Genomic DNA, 14524 nt, shown 5'->3' on the forward strand with positions numbered 1-14524 from the left:
TGATCTGTATTTATGCCTACAATATTCTGTTGTGCTGCAGCAAGCAAGAATTTCATTGTCCTATCTGGGACACATGACAATAAATTCTCTTGACCACTTGACTTGGGTCCGGCAGCATTTCTGGAGAGCAAGAATGGGTGATGTTTCGGGTCACAAGTTTACAAGTTATAGGAGTAGAATTAGGCCATTCGGCCCATCCTGTCTACTCCGCCATTCAATCTTGGCTGGTCTCTGCCTCCTAATCCCATTTTCCTGCCTTCTCCCCATAACCCTCGACACCCGTTCTAATCAAGAATCTGTTTAACTCTGCCTTAAAAAATATCCACTGACTCGACCTCCACAGCTCTCTGTGGCAATGAGTTCCACAGATTCACCACCCTCTGACTAAAGGAGTCCCTCCTCTTTTCTAAAAGAGTGCCCTTTAATTCTGAGGCCGTGACCTCTGGTCCTAGACTCTCCCACCAGTGGAAACATCCTCTCCACATCCACCTTATCTATGCCTTTTATTTTTCTAGTTTCAATGAATCCTTTCTTCAGACTGAGAGTCAGGGGAAAGGTATAGATGGTGATGCAGAGAGATGTGGAACAAATGAATGATAGATATGCAAAGAAGTAACGATGATGAAGGAAACAGGCCATTATTAGCTGTCAGCATACCTAGTGACTATTCATCTTACAGACAGACACAAAGTGCTGGAGTAACCCAGTGGGTCAGGCAGCAGCTGTGGAGAAAAATATGTGTGATGTTTCGGGTCGGGACCCTTCTTCAGACGGGTCACCTGTCCATGTCCTTCAGAGATACTGCCTGACCTGCTGAGTAACTCCAACGCTTTCTGTCTTTGGTAGGTTTATGCTATGCTTGCCTTCAATGAATGACACTTGAGAATCACATGTGACGTGTTAAAAACATTCATAGCAGGCGTAATAGCATAAAAAACATCATGTGTAGGAAGGAACTGCAGATGCTGGTTTACACCGAAGATGGAGACAAAAGGCTGGAGTAACTCAGCGGGTCAGACACCATCTCCGGAGAGAAGGAATAGGTGACGTTTTGGGTCGAAACCCTTCAGTATTTCCCGTGGATGGGAAGTTATTTTTGAAACCCGTGACCCTGTTGTGATGTGACATTCACCCCCATTGCCCACCAGAAACGGGGGTGCGGGCAGGGAAAGTGTTATCCTATTGGACAGACTGTGCAGTAGTCGATGCTCCAGCTCCCATCCACCTCCAATTTGTCTCCAGAGTTTTCACGGCTGTGTGAGCTGTCAGCCTGAATCAGGGCGCCACACATAAATAAGTCCATATGAATTAGTGTCCCATGAAATATGTAAGGCCTCTATGTAATGTTGATGACTTGCGGAGTGGATGGTGCACTCGGATGAGTAAAGTCTGATGAGCAAGTGGAAAATGCCTGAAAAGATAGAGCTGTCCTTTATGCTGGTCCATGAGGTGGATAGGGGGGGCAATGGGGGACCTGGCGTGGTGGGGAGGGGGCCAGAACAATGGGGAGACCCCGGCGTGGGGAGGTGGGGTCTTGGAGGGGAAAGGGGGAAGGGGCAGCTGCCACATGGGGCCAGGAGCTATTGATAGGACCGTTCGGTACCTTAGTAACTTCATCGGCGCTAACACGTGGTGAAACGTGCATACTGCCCACGCTCAACAAAGCCTTTCACTGCACCCTGGTACCCTGGGTACATGTGGCAATTAAGTACTGTTCATTCATTCATTTCAACAATCATCTTGCGTCTAAATTGGCCGTTGGAAAGGAGGCTTTAAGTTGAAAAAATAGAACGGGAGAGATCCTCGGCTTCTTACCTTTGTCATATTGTTGCCCGTGAGTTGCCCTTTATCTGGCGACTATTTGCATACCTTGGCAAAGAATTCCACTGTGACTTGCCACATGTGACAATAAGGTATTCATATTCATAGTGCGTATCCATTGGGAACAAAATGGCTGTCCTGTCTATGTGTAGTTTGTCCGTTCTCCCTGCGACCGCATGGGTTTTCTCCGGGTGCTCCGGTTTCCTTCCACATCCAAAAGAGGTGCGGGTTTGTAGGTGGATTGGATTCTCTGTAATTTGTCCCCTTTTGCTTAGGGAGTGGATCAGAAAGAGAGATCAGAAACATGTTCCCGATGTTGGGGGAGTCCAGAACCAGGGGCCACAGTTTAAGAATAAGGAGTAAGCCATTTAGAACGGAGACGAGGAAACACTTTTTCTCACAGAGAGTGGTGAGTCTGTGGAATTCTCTGCCTCAGAGGGCGGTGGAGGTCGGTTCTCTGGATGCTTTCAAGAGAGAGCTAGATAGGGCTCTTAAAGATAGCGGAGTCAGGGGATATGGGGAGAAGGCAGGAACGGGATACTGATTGTGGATGATCAGCCATGATCACATTGAATGGCGGTGCTGGCTTGAAGGGCCGAATGGCCTACTCCTGCACCTATTGTCTATTGTTATGGACATGTTTGTTTGGGTAGATTGACAGATTCTTGATTAGTATGGGGTGTCGGCGGTTATGGGGAGAAGGCAGGAGAATGGGGTTGAGAGGGGATAGATAGATCAGCCATGATTGAATGGCGGAGTAGACTCGATGGGCCGAATGGCCTAATTCTGCTCCCAGGAGAGATTTTGAAGTTATGAATTTAGTTAAACTTTGTTTTTGGTTTAAAAAAACAGTTCAGCCGAGGAACGAACACCACCAGGGGGCATGTGAGGTGGATTCCAAAGTCGCCTCGTTTCATTTCCATCAGAAGTCTATTTATTTGTGAAATAGGCGCAGAGACTCCGAGAGAGTGGGTCAGTGCAAACATGCACTCACACAAGTTTGGAGACGCGGTAGAACCGCCCAGCTCTCGCCAGCGTCAAACATTCAATGTGTAGGAAGGAACTGCAGGTGCCGGTTTAACCCGAATATTATACAGACACAAAAAGCTGTCAGTGGGACAGGCAGCATCTCTGGATAGATAGCTGTAACCTCGACTTACTGCAGTTGCGTTGGCAACCATTGTAAGCGGACAGAAAGGCTGGCCTCCTCACCACAACAGTAAGTTCCACTTGGACAAACATGCTGGAGAAACTCCGCGGGTGCAGCAGCATCTATGGAGCAAAGGAAATCGGCAACGTTTGGGGCCGAAACCCGAAGGAAATAGACAACGTTTCGGCCCGAAACGTTGCCTATTTCCTTCGCTCCATAGATGCTGCTGCACCCGCTGAGTTTCTCCAGCATTTTTATCTACCTTAGATTTTCCAGCATCTGCAGTTCCTTCTTAAACAGTAAGTTCCACTTACACAGTGTCCCAAAGCGCACAAAAACCTCCCAAAGTGAAACTTTGTCAACCACTCGTTTGCACGTTTTTGGAGGCATAACGTTTTTTTTTAAATGACATCTAGATCTAAAGCAAGAAGACAATTGTAAAGTAGGAATGCAAAACCTGTCTTCACCAGTTGAACCTAATTAATATTAAAAACACAAGGAACTGCGGACTTAAAGTGACCCTCGTACTTATTAGTCGAACCCACCCATGTCTTTTTCTGAAGGACTTTTGAAAGGATTTAGAGGGAAGGGGGGGGGGGGGGGGGGGGGGGGGGGGGGTCGACTTTATATGTAGCACTTCAGCATTCAACAAAAGCATTTCAGCAAAAGCTCCGGACGAGAAAGCTTCGGACCATTAACCCCCAAAACCCCTGTGCGGATCTCACTCGCCTTCACTTTGCCCACAGCGGTGGCGGCACAATTGGACAGTCTGAAGAATATTTACGGATTTATTTAAAGAAAAAAAAAATGACTAGAGGGGGGGGGGGGGAGAGAGGGGGGAGGGGGGGTGGGGAGAGGGGGGGGGGGGGGGGTGGGGGAGTGGGGGGGGGGGGGGGGGGGGGGGGGGGGGGGGGGGGAGAGAGGGGGGGGGAGAGAGGGGGGGGGGGGAGAGAGAGAGGGGGGAGAGAGGAGGGGGGGAGACGAGAGGGGGGGGGAGAGGGGGGGGGGAGGAGAGGGGGGGGGGGGGGAGAGAGAGGGAGAGAGGGTGGGGGGAGAGGGGGTTTGTGAAAAAATGATATTTTTGGAAAAAAATCAAAATAATTTTTTTTTTAAACCAAATTATTTCAAGGTTTCCCAGTGTAAACGTAGGTGTCTGGGTGTAAGCATCGCTTGTTTCCAAATGTGTTACTGATAGGAGAGAGGCGCTATATGTATAACAAAATATTTTAAACTTTTGTTGAAAATTTATATTTTAGAAAAAAATATTAGAAGTTTATTTTTAAACCAAATCCCTTGAAAGCTGCTCAATGTAACAGAGGTGCCTGAGTGTAGACTGTCGCTTATTTCCCGAATAAGCCATTGTTGTTTTGTTCAATGCATCCGTTAGTGAACCCACCCTCTCTCCTCCCTCCCCTCCCCCCCTTTCCTTCCCTTTCCCCTCTCCCTTTCCCTCCCCTCCATCTCCCTCTCTCTCCTCCTTTCCCTCCCCTTTCCCCCTCCCTTCCCTTCCCCTAAATCCTCCCCCCCCCTTCTCTCCCTCTCTCAATCCACTCCCTTCCTCCCTCTCTCCCCCTCTCCTCTTTCCCCTCCCCCTCTCTCCCTCTCTCCCCCCCTCGCCTCTTACCCCTCCCTCTCTCACACACACACTCGCTCCGTCAGCTCAGAAGTTTCACTCAGTGGCTGGGAGCAGCGCTCTGTCTGTTACTCGCCGTTCCCCGTTCACCATCTCCGGCAGGGAAAGGGGTTTACAACGCGGACACCCGAGGCGTGTGACTGTCGCCTTGTATCCGCTATGGGTCTGGACGGGTGTAACTGACGAGTGACCCCTGTGTGTGTGAGTGAGAGAGAAAGAGAGAGATTCCTCTTGTTACACACACACCCACCCCTCTCTCAGTGAGTCTGACAATGGGTTGTTGTACCGGCCGCTGTTCCTTCATCTTCCTCTGCATTCTTCAGCTGGTGAGTATAAAAAAAAACCTTTAAAACACATTTATTATGTATTGGAGCCATTGCAATCTGGGCTGGTGTGTTGGGAGTGTGGGCGGTTTGATATTGATTAGGAACTTCAGAGCAATCTAACTCGTGATTAACCTTTTGTGAACACAACTCAGAATATTGTTGTCCGCCACATTGGTGCTATTGGTGGGAGACAGCAAGTGTACATCGCCAGTAGGTGTGAAATTCCCCTGCAATCTCTCTCTTTCTAATTCCCCGGGTGTGGAAAGTCCAGCGGTTTGTAATTCGCCTTGCCGTGTATCTTTGGCGGGTTGTGGAGAATGTTGTTGGCGTGAGCTATCTCCCGCCGGTGGGGTTTGTCTTTGTTCCAGTTAAGAGGGTGACTGAGAGAGAGATCCCTATTCAGACACGGTGATCAGTTGGCTCCACAGATCAGACGTTAGTTCAGTGACAGAGCGTTCCCCTCCCCGTTAAATGACAATGATTTTTCCTTGTTACGGATTACAGCCACACCTCTATCCCACATAGTGTAGGAAAAACGAAGCGTTTGTCATTTAAGGCAGTAACTTGTGAACACTTGGCATCGCCTGTTTAGACGCCCCTGTACAAAATCATGAGAGGAATAGACTGGAAAATACGCAAAGTCTCTTGCCCAGAGTAGGGGAATCAAGAAGCAGAGGACATAGATTTATGTTGGTGGGTGGGTGGGTGGTTTAATAGGAATCTGAAGGGTACCATTTTCACACAAAGAGTGGTGGGTGTATGGAACGAGCTGCCAGAGGAGATAGTGTTCAAAAGGGAACTGCAGATGCTGGAATATCGAAGGTACACACAATTGCTGGGGACACTCAGCGGGTGCAGCAGCATCTATGGAGCGAAGGAAATATTTCTTCGCTCCATAGATGCTGCTGCACCCGCTGAGTTTCCCCAGCAATTGTGTGTACCTGCCAGAGGAGATAGTTGAGGCAGCGACTATCGCAATGTTTAAGAAACATTTAGACAGGTACATGGATAGGACAGGTTTAGAGGGATATGGGCCAAACACAGGCAGGTGGGACTAGTGTAGGTAGGACATGTTGGCCAGTTTCCACGCAGTATCACTCTTGCAACAAGGCAAGCTAGGCAAATCTGGTAGTTTTGTCAATACATGGTCATTAGTAATCGGAGCAGAATTAGGCCATTCGGCCCATCGAGTCTACTCTGCCGTTCAATCATGGCTGATCTGTCATTCCCTCTCAACCTCATTCTCCTGCCTTCTCCCCATATCTCCTGACACCTGCACTAATCAAGAATCTGTCAATCTCCACCTTAAATATATCCATACACTTGTGGCCTCCACAGCCGTGTGTGACAAAGAATTCTACAGATTCACCACCCTCTGACTAAGGAAATTCCTCCTCATCTCCTTTCTAAAGGGGCGTCCCTTTATTCTGAGGCTGTGCATGCCCTCTGGTCCCAGACTCTCCCACTAGTGGAGACATCCTCTCCACATCCACTCTATCAAGGCCTTTTTGTTTTGCCTCTTACTTGCACTATGAATGTTTCAACGTTGGGAGAGTATTGACATTTATTCACATAATAACCCAGTGCAAATTCTCAATCTAAAACACTGAGCTTTGCATCTATCTTTAACTCCAAATCCTGCCATCAAGTGGATGAGTTCAGGACCCAACCAACGGGCGCAGCGGTAGAGTTGCTGCCTCACAGCGCCAGAGACCCGGGTTCGATCCTGACTACGGGCGCTGTCCGTACGGAGTTTGTACGTTCTCCCCGTGACCTGCGTGGGTTTTCTCCGGGCATTCCGGTTTCCTCCCACATCCCAAAGACGTCCAGGTTTGTTGGTTAATTGGCTTCGGTAAAATCGTAAATTGTCCTCAGTGTGTGTAGGATAGTGTTGGTGTGCGGGGATGGCTGGTCGGGTGGACCCGGTGGGCCGAAGGGCCTGTTTCCGCGCTGTATCTCTAAACTAAACTAAAAATGCTGGAGTAACTCAGCGGGTCGGGCAGCATCTCTGGAGAAAAAGGAATAGGTGACGTTTCCACGCTGTATATCTCAAACCTAAACTAAAGTAAATTTAAATCCCAGTCTTCTGGAGAACGCATGTTTTATTAACGGTGCTCACAACTGAAGGGCCAGCAGTATTCTGTTGATCATTATGGTCTGTTGAATATTTATTGTTGAAAAGAATTAGAACATAGAGCAGTCCAGAACAGGAAAATGATCTCCAGCCCACTTGTGCCGAACAATGATGCCACAAGAAATTAATCTCCACTGCCTACACGTGATCCATATCACCTCCATTCCCTGCATTTCCATGTGCCTGTCTAACAACCTCTTAAACACCACTACCTCATCTACCACCACCGCCAGCCACGGCATTATGTTCCACGCACCCACCACCCCGCAAAGAATATTTCTCAGGCAGAGATCGATGGATTCTTGATCAGTGCGGGTGTCAGAGGTTATGGGGAGAAGGCAGGAGAATGGGGTTAGGAGGTAGATCAGCCATGATTGAACGGCGGAGTAGACTTGATGGGCCGAATGGCCTAATTCTGTTCCCATCACTTCTGACCTTATGACCCTCTGTATAAAACAAAAATTGCCCTGCACATATCCTTTAAACATTGCCCCTCTCTCCTTGAAGCTGTGCCCTGTAGTCTTTGACATTTATACCTCTTATAATTTTATTTAGTTCAGTCGGGTCTCTGTCCCCTCAACCTCCAGCGTTCTAGAGGAAACAGTAGACTATAGACAATAACAATGGGTGCAGGAGTAGGCCATTCGGCCCTTTGAGCCAGCACCGCCATTCAATGTGATATTTTTGGGTTTCGGCCCGAAACGTTGCCTATTTCCTTCGCTCCATAGATGCTGCTGCACCCGCTGAGTTTCTCCAGCACTTTTGTCTACCTTTGATTTTCCAGCATCTGCAGTTCCTTCTTATAGACAGATGGGAGGTCAGGACCGCACTCAAGTTAGTGAGAGGATGGTTCAGTTGCCAGATAACAGATGGGAATTGTTTGTCCCTGAATCTGGAGGTGTGCGTTTTCACACTTCTCTGCCTCTTGCCTGATGGGAGAGGGGAGAAGAGGGAGTGGCCGGGGGTGAGACTGGTCCTTGATGATGCTGCTGGCCTTGCCGTGTAGACTGAGTCAATAGAATGGAGGTTGGTTTGTGTGATGGTCTGGGCGGCGTCCACTGCAATATAACACAATAGTTCCGTAGGCAGTGTCCACATTTTATTGTGTTTGAAATCCTCAAGAGAAAACAAAGTTTCATTGTTTAACTTTAGCACCGTATTTGTCTGTCTATAATAATCATAGCATATAAAGAATTAAGTGTGGGTTTATCCATAATAGCTGACTAGAGATTTTAATCATTTTAATCTTACACTTGCTTTTGTTTAATTGGGATCAAGTCATTCAATTCTACTACAATATTCCTGGAGGATTTATTTTTCAAACGGTGCCCTATTGACAAGGGTTGAAAGTTTATTTTAAAGGTTGAGCCTAGAGGAAGATATCGAGTGTAGACTATAGCTCTCAGCATTGTAGTGCATCAGTTCCACAGGCTGGTGGCCATATGGAATGAGCTGCCATAGGAATTGGGGGAGGCAGGTACCATTGCCATGTTGAAAAGACATTTATTTGGCAAGTGGCTGGATGGGAAAGGCCCAACGCATATTGTCGGAACAACACCTCATATTTCCTTGGGCAGCTTACAAAATCCGGAAGTGGCGGCGCTGCCCTAGCAGCAGCGGCTCGCCTGCTGTCCGTTTGTTTTTACTTTTTTGTGTTTTTTTCCGTTTTGTCTAGTTAAGTTTTTGGTTTTTAGGTTGTGTTTATGTGGGGGGGGGGGTGGGGGGTTGAAACGGGGCTTGCTGTCTCTCCCTTCGGGTGAATGCGACTTTTTTGTCGTATCCCCCTTCTCCGCCTCCGTCTGCGCTGAGGCCTAATGGCGGAGCTGGCGACCTCGAGACTCCGGAGGCAGAGCCAGTCAGGACTTGCCCTGGGCTCGCTACCGTGAGGGCGGTCCGGCTCGGGGCTGGAACGGCGCTCCTGTGAGGGGCTGTGGCGCTCCCGTCGGAGCGGCCCAGCTCGAGGGCGGAATGGTGCTCCCGTCGGAGCGGCCCAGCTCGAGGGAGGAACGGCGCTCACGTGAGGGCGATCCGGCTAGGGGCTGGAACGGTGCTCCGGTGGCTGGGATGGCGTTCTGGCGGCGGTGACCTGAGTCCGGGGTTCAGCCGCGGGCCAGCGGCTGCGTACGCTGGACTGGAGGGCGGCAGCTTCGACCACCCCGGGCCGCGGTGTTTGAGCCGGCCCGTTTGCGGGGTTCGGTGAGCCGCGGGACTGGTTGTACCATCGCCCGGTGGGGAATCGCCTCAGCGCAGAGGGAGAAGAGGAGGGAAGAGACTGCAGCCCTAAGATTTTTGCCTCCACCACAGTGAGGAGGTGCTTGGAGGATTCACTGTGGTGGATGTTAATTTGTGTTTGTTAGAAACATAGAAACATAGAAATTAGGTGCAGGAGTAGGCCATTCGGCCCATCGAGCCTGCACCGCCATTCAATATGATCATGGCTGATCATCCAACTCAGTATCCCGTACCTGCCTTCTCTCCATACCCTCTGATCCCCTTAGCCACAAGGGCCACATCTAACTCCCTCTTAAATATAGCCAATGAACTGGCCTCGACTACCCTCTGTGGCAGAGAGTTCCAGAGATTCACCACTCTCTGTGTGAAAAAAGTTTTTCTCATCTCGGTTTTAAAGGATTTCCCCCTTATCCTTAAGCTGTGACCCCTTGTCCTGGACTTCCCCAACATCGGGAGCAATCTTCCTGCATCTAGCCTGTCCAACCCCTTAAGAATTTTATAAGTTTCTATAAGATCCCCTCTCAATCTCCTAAATTCTAGAGAGTATAAACCAAGTCTATCCAGTCTTTCTTCATAAGACAGTCCTGACATCCCAGGAATCAGTCTGGTGAACCTTCTCTGCACTCCCTCTAGGGCAATAATGTCCTTCCTCAGATTTGGAGACCAAAACTGTACGCATACTCCAGGTGTGGTCTCACCAAGACCCTGTACAACTGCTGTAGAACCTCCCTGCTCCTATACTCAAATCCTTTTGCTATGAAAGCTAACATACCATTCGCTTTCTTCACTGCCTGCTGCACCTGCATGCCCACTTTCAATGACTGGTGTACCATGACACCCAGGTCTCGCTGCATCTCCCCTTTTCCTAGTCGGCCACCATTTAGATAATAGTCTGCTTTCCTGTTTTTGCCAGTCTTGTTGTTGTTTATTATTGTATTATTGTATGTATGACTGCAGGCACGAAATTTCGTTCAGATCGTAAGGTCTGAATGACAATAAAGGTAATTCTATTCTATTCTATTCTACAATGTAGCAGTATGAATATTAATTTCTCTAACATCAGTTAACCCTTGCTTTCCCTCTCTCTCTGTCCCTCCCCCACCCTAGTTCACCGACTAGTTTCACCGTCCTTCTGATTAATTTTACTGATTGTATGCCTTGTTGTCACCTTCCCCTCAGCTAACAATGAACCATTCTACATTTCCTAGGTAGACAAAAATGCTGGAGAAACTCAGCGGGTGAGGCAGCATCTATGGAGCGAAGGAATAGGTGACATTTCGGGTTGAGACCCTTCTTCAGACTGAAGAAGTGTCTCGAACCGAAACGTCAATCTGACGAAGGGTCTCGACCCGAAACAGTCTGAAGAAGGGTCTCGACCTGAAACGCCATCTATTCCTTCGCTCCACAGATGCTGCATCACCCACTGAGTTTCTCCAGCATTTTTGTCTACCTTCGATTTTTCCAGCATCTGCAGTTCTTTCTTAAACATTTTACATTTCCTTATCATCGTCTGCTTTGATCTGTCATTTCCACACCTTACCCCCTCCATAGCTCTAGACTTCCTCTCCCCTGATTCTCAGCCTGAAGAAAGGTCTCGACCTGAAACGCCACCCACTCCTCCTCTCCGGAGATGCTGCCTATCCCGCTGAGTTACTCCAGCATTTTGTGTCTATCTTGCTTGGATCGTAAAGGTTAAGAGGGATCATAAAATCATAAGTGATAGGGGCAGAATTAGGCCATTCGGCCCATCAAGTCTACTCTGCCATGGCTGAACCCTCTCTCCCTCCTAACCCCATTCTCCTGCCTTCTCCCCATAAACCCTGACACAACGTACTAATCGAGAAGTTTACATGCAGGAAGTGGGTTGAGTGTGGGTTGGTACATTGGTCAGCATGAACGAGTTGGGTCAAAGGGCCCGTCTCCATGCTGTCGAACTCTGTGAATGTTTAATGTACAAGATGTTGGAAGTACAGAGGCAGTCAGTGTTCGTGGAGTTAATGATTCAGTTCAATGACCAAAGGTTAATTCTTATTTCCATTTGTGAGTGAACAAGCAGTACTTTCACAAACCCAATACGTATTTAGCCACAGACATCATAAATCAGGCATATGCTTTACAATGGTGATTGAAATGAGGATACATAGAGTCATACAGTGTGAAAACAGGCCCTTTAGTCCCACATGCCCACGCTGACCAACATGTCCCAACTACGCTCGTCCCACCTGCCTGCGTTTGGCCCATATCCCTCTAAACCGGCCCAATTCATGTGCCTGTCTAAACGTTTCCTAAATGTTGCTGTAGTCCCTGCCTCAACTACCTCCTCCGGCAGCTCGTTCCATGCACCCACTACCCTCTGGGTGACAATAGAAGTTACCCCTTAGGTTCTTACTAAATCTTTCCCCCCCTCACCTTAAACCCCATGTCCTCTGCTTGTCAATTCCTCTACTCTGGACAAGAGACTCTATTTGTTTACCCAATCTATTCCTCTCATGATTTTGCACACCTTAAATGGCCACGGGACTGACCATCGCCCGCCGGGGGCTTTAACACCGTAAGCCCCAGTCGCCTCGACACTGCAGTTGGACTGCTGGACCGCGGGAGTTGAACAAAGGGAAGAGATAAGACGTTTGCCTTCAGACTTCCATCACAGTGAGGAGGTGTTGGAGATTCACTGTGATGGGTGTTTGTATAAATTGTGTTAAGCGTGGTCTTGGTTTTTTTTGTAATGCCATGACTGTAGGCATGAAATTTCGTTCAAACCTGTCTGTTTGAATGACAATAAAAGGCATTCTATTCTATACTATACGATCGCCACTCATCCTCCTGCGTTCCAAGGAATAAAGTCCTAGTCTGCTCAACCTCTCCCTTTTCCTCAGGCCCACGAGACCTGGCACCATCCCTGTAAACCTTCTCTGTGCCCTCATTAACAACATCATGAGGCATTGATACAAGAAATGTATCAATTTGTATGTATCCAACATTGGCACCGACTGTTAAGTGTTTTCTTCATATAAATTCTATTGTTATCATTTTACTAATCTTAGATTTTGATCTGTTTTAAAAACCTTATAGCCCTGTCCCACTGTACGAGTTCATTCAAGAGTTCTCCTGAGTTTCCCCTGATTCGAACTCGGAGGTTTACGGTAATGGCCGCTCGTAGGTACTCGGGGCTCTCGTGGACATTTTTCAACATGTTGAAAAATCTTCACGAGTCTTCACGACTTTACCGCGTTTCCCGAGTACCTGCCGTTAGCGTTATGAGTCGCTAAGAAACGCCCCCGAGCTCCGACGTAACCGCTACGTACATTCTACGTGCTTACCACGAGTTTGATTATTTTTTAAACTCGGGTGATCTCTTGAATTTACTCGTACAGTGGGACAGGGCTTTAAGGATTGTTACACCATTGTAATAAGATTTTAATTGTTGTCTATTGTACTGATTGGGTACTGATTGGGGATGATCAGCCATGATCACATTGAATGGCGGTGCTGGCTCGAAGGGCCGAATGGCCTACTCATGCGTCTATTGTCCATTGTCAAGTGTCTATTGGCTATTGTCTAATGCAATCACGTGGCTTATGATAAACAGTTGACACGTTGTAGTTAGTTTAGAGAGGCATTGTGGAAACAGGCCCATTGGACCAACATGTCCGCGCTGACCAATGATCGACCCACACACTAGTTCTACCTTGCACACCAGGGACAAGTTACAGATGACCATAAACCGACAAATCTGTGCGTCTTTGGAATGTGGGAGGAAACCGGAGCACCCGGTGAAAACCCACGCGGTCACGGGAAAACGTACAAACTCCGTACAGTCAGCGCCCGTAGTCAGGATCGAACCACGGTCTCTGGCGCTGTGAGGCAGCAACTCCACCGCTGAGCCAACATACCGCCCTTTTTCTGTTTTTCATTGAAGGCCTCCACTGAGAACAATGATCGCCTTGTCTTGTGTTAGTGCAAACTGTTGTTTTCTACTAATGAAAGCAAACAATGTGTGCATTTGGTTTAGCAACAACACCCAACGATCTATAAATGACTTCTCTAACTGAGAGAGCAGTGATTTCACACTGCTGGTAGACAAAAATGCTGGAGGAACTCAGCGGGTGCAGCAGCATCTATGGAGCGAAGGAAATAGGCAACGTTTTTCGGGCTGAAACCCAAAGGAAATAGGCAACGTTTCGGGTTGAAACAGGAGACTATAGACAATAACAATGGGTGCAGGAGTAGGCCATTCGGCCCTTTGAGCCAGCACCGCCATTCAATGTGATATTTTTGGGTTTCGGCCCGAAACGTTGCCTATTTCCTTCGCTCCATAGATGCTGCTGCACCCGCTGAGTTTCCCCAGCATTTTTGTCTACCTTCGATTTTCCAGCATCTGCAGTTCCTTCTTAAACGATTTCACAGTTTGTTCAACACTGCCAGATATACAGTTCGAACACGCAACAACGTGGCATTCACGTTAACGCCTCCCATAACCACGGGATGACGAAACGTTACCTATTCCTTCGCTCCATAGAAACATAGAAAATAGGTGCAGGAGTAGGCCATTCGGCCCTTCGAGCCTGCACCGCCATTCAATATGATCATGGCTGATCATCCAACTCAGTATCCCGTACCTGCCTTCTCTCCATACCCCCTGATCCTTTTAGCCACAAGGGCCACATCTAACTCCCTCTTAAATAAAGCCAATGAACTGGCCTCAACTATCTTCTGTGGCAGAGAGTTCCAGAGATTCACCACTCTCTGTGTGAAAAATGTTTTTCTCATCTCGGTCCTAAAGGATTTCCCCCTTATCCTTAAACTGTGACCCCTTGTCCATAGATGCTGCCTCACCCGCTGAGTTTCTCCAGCATTTTTGTCTACCTTAAATAAGTTAAGCGGAGACTTGATAGATGTATATAAAATGATGAGAGGCATAGATAGGGTAGACAGTCAGAACCTTTACCCCAGGGTGGAGATATCCAATAGCTATAGGTCAAGAGGGGGAAAGCTTCATGGAGATGTGCAGGAGAGGTTTTTTTGCGCAGAGAGTGGTGGGTACCTGGAACACGTGGCCAGGGGTGGTAGTGGTGGAGGCAGATACGATGGGCACTAAGATGCTTTCAGATAGGCAAGAGAGGGATATGGATCACGTGCAGCAGATGAGGGTGGTCATGGTGGCGCAGCGGTAGAGTTGCTGCCTTACAGCAAAATGCAGCGCCGGAGACCCGGGTTCGATCCCGACT

The 14524-nt window shown here is 48.3% G+C and overlaps 1 protein-coding gene across 3 annotated transcripts in view; it reads left to right on the forward strand.

The window, feature by feature from the left end:
* Positions 1 to 4573: 4573 nt before the first annotated feature.
* Positions 4574 to 14524, forward strand: part of nkain4 (sodium/potassium transporting ATPase interacting 4) — an 80921-nt gene continuing 70970 nt past the window's right edge. Inside the window, exon 1 of one of the 3 annotated variants that reach the window (XM_033041391.1) lies at positions 4574 to 4930. In XM_033041391.1, coding sequence (XP_032897282.1) covers positions 4877 to 4930 — 54 coding nt within the window. In that variant the 5' untranslated portion in view covers positions 4574 to 4876. The remainder of the gene's footprint in view (positions 4931 to 14524) is intronic. The other 2 variants (XM_033041390.1, XM_033041388.1) reach the window with 2 other exon arrangements.

Source organism: Amblyraja radiata, chromosome 23 (genome assembly GCF_010909765.2).
Source record: "Amblyraja radiata isolate CabotCenter1 chromosome 23, sAmbRad1.1.pri, whole genome shotgun sequence".
In the NCBI taxonomy this organism is placed as follows: domain Eukaryota; kingdom Metazoa; phylum Chordata; class Chondrichthyes; order Rajiformes; family Rajidae; genus Amblyraja; species Amblyraja radiata.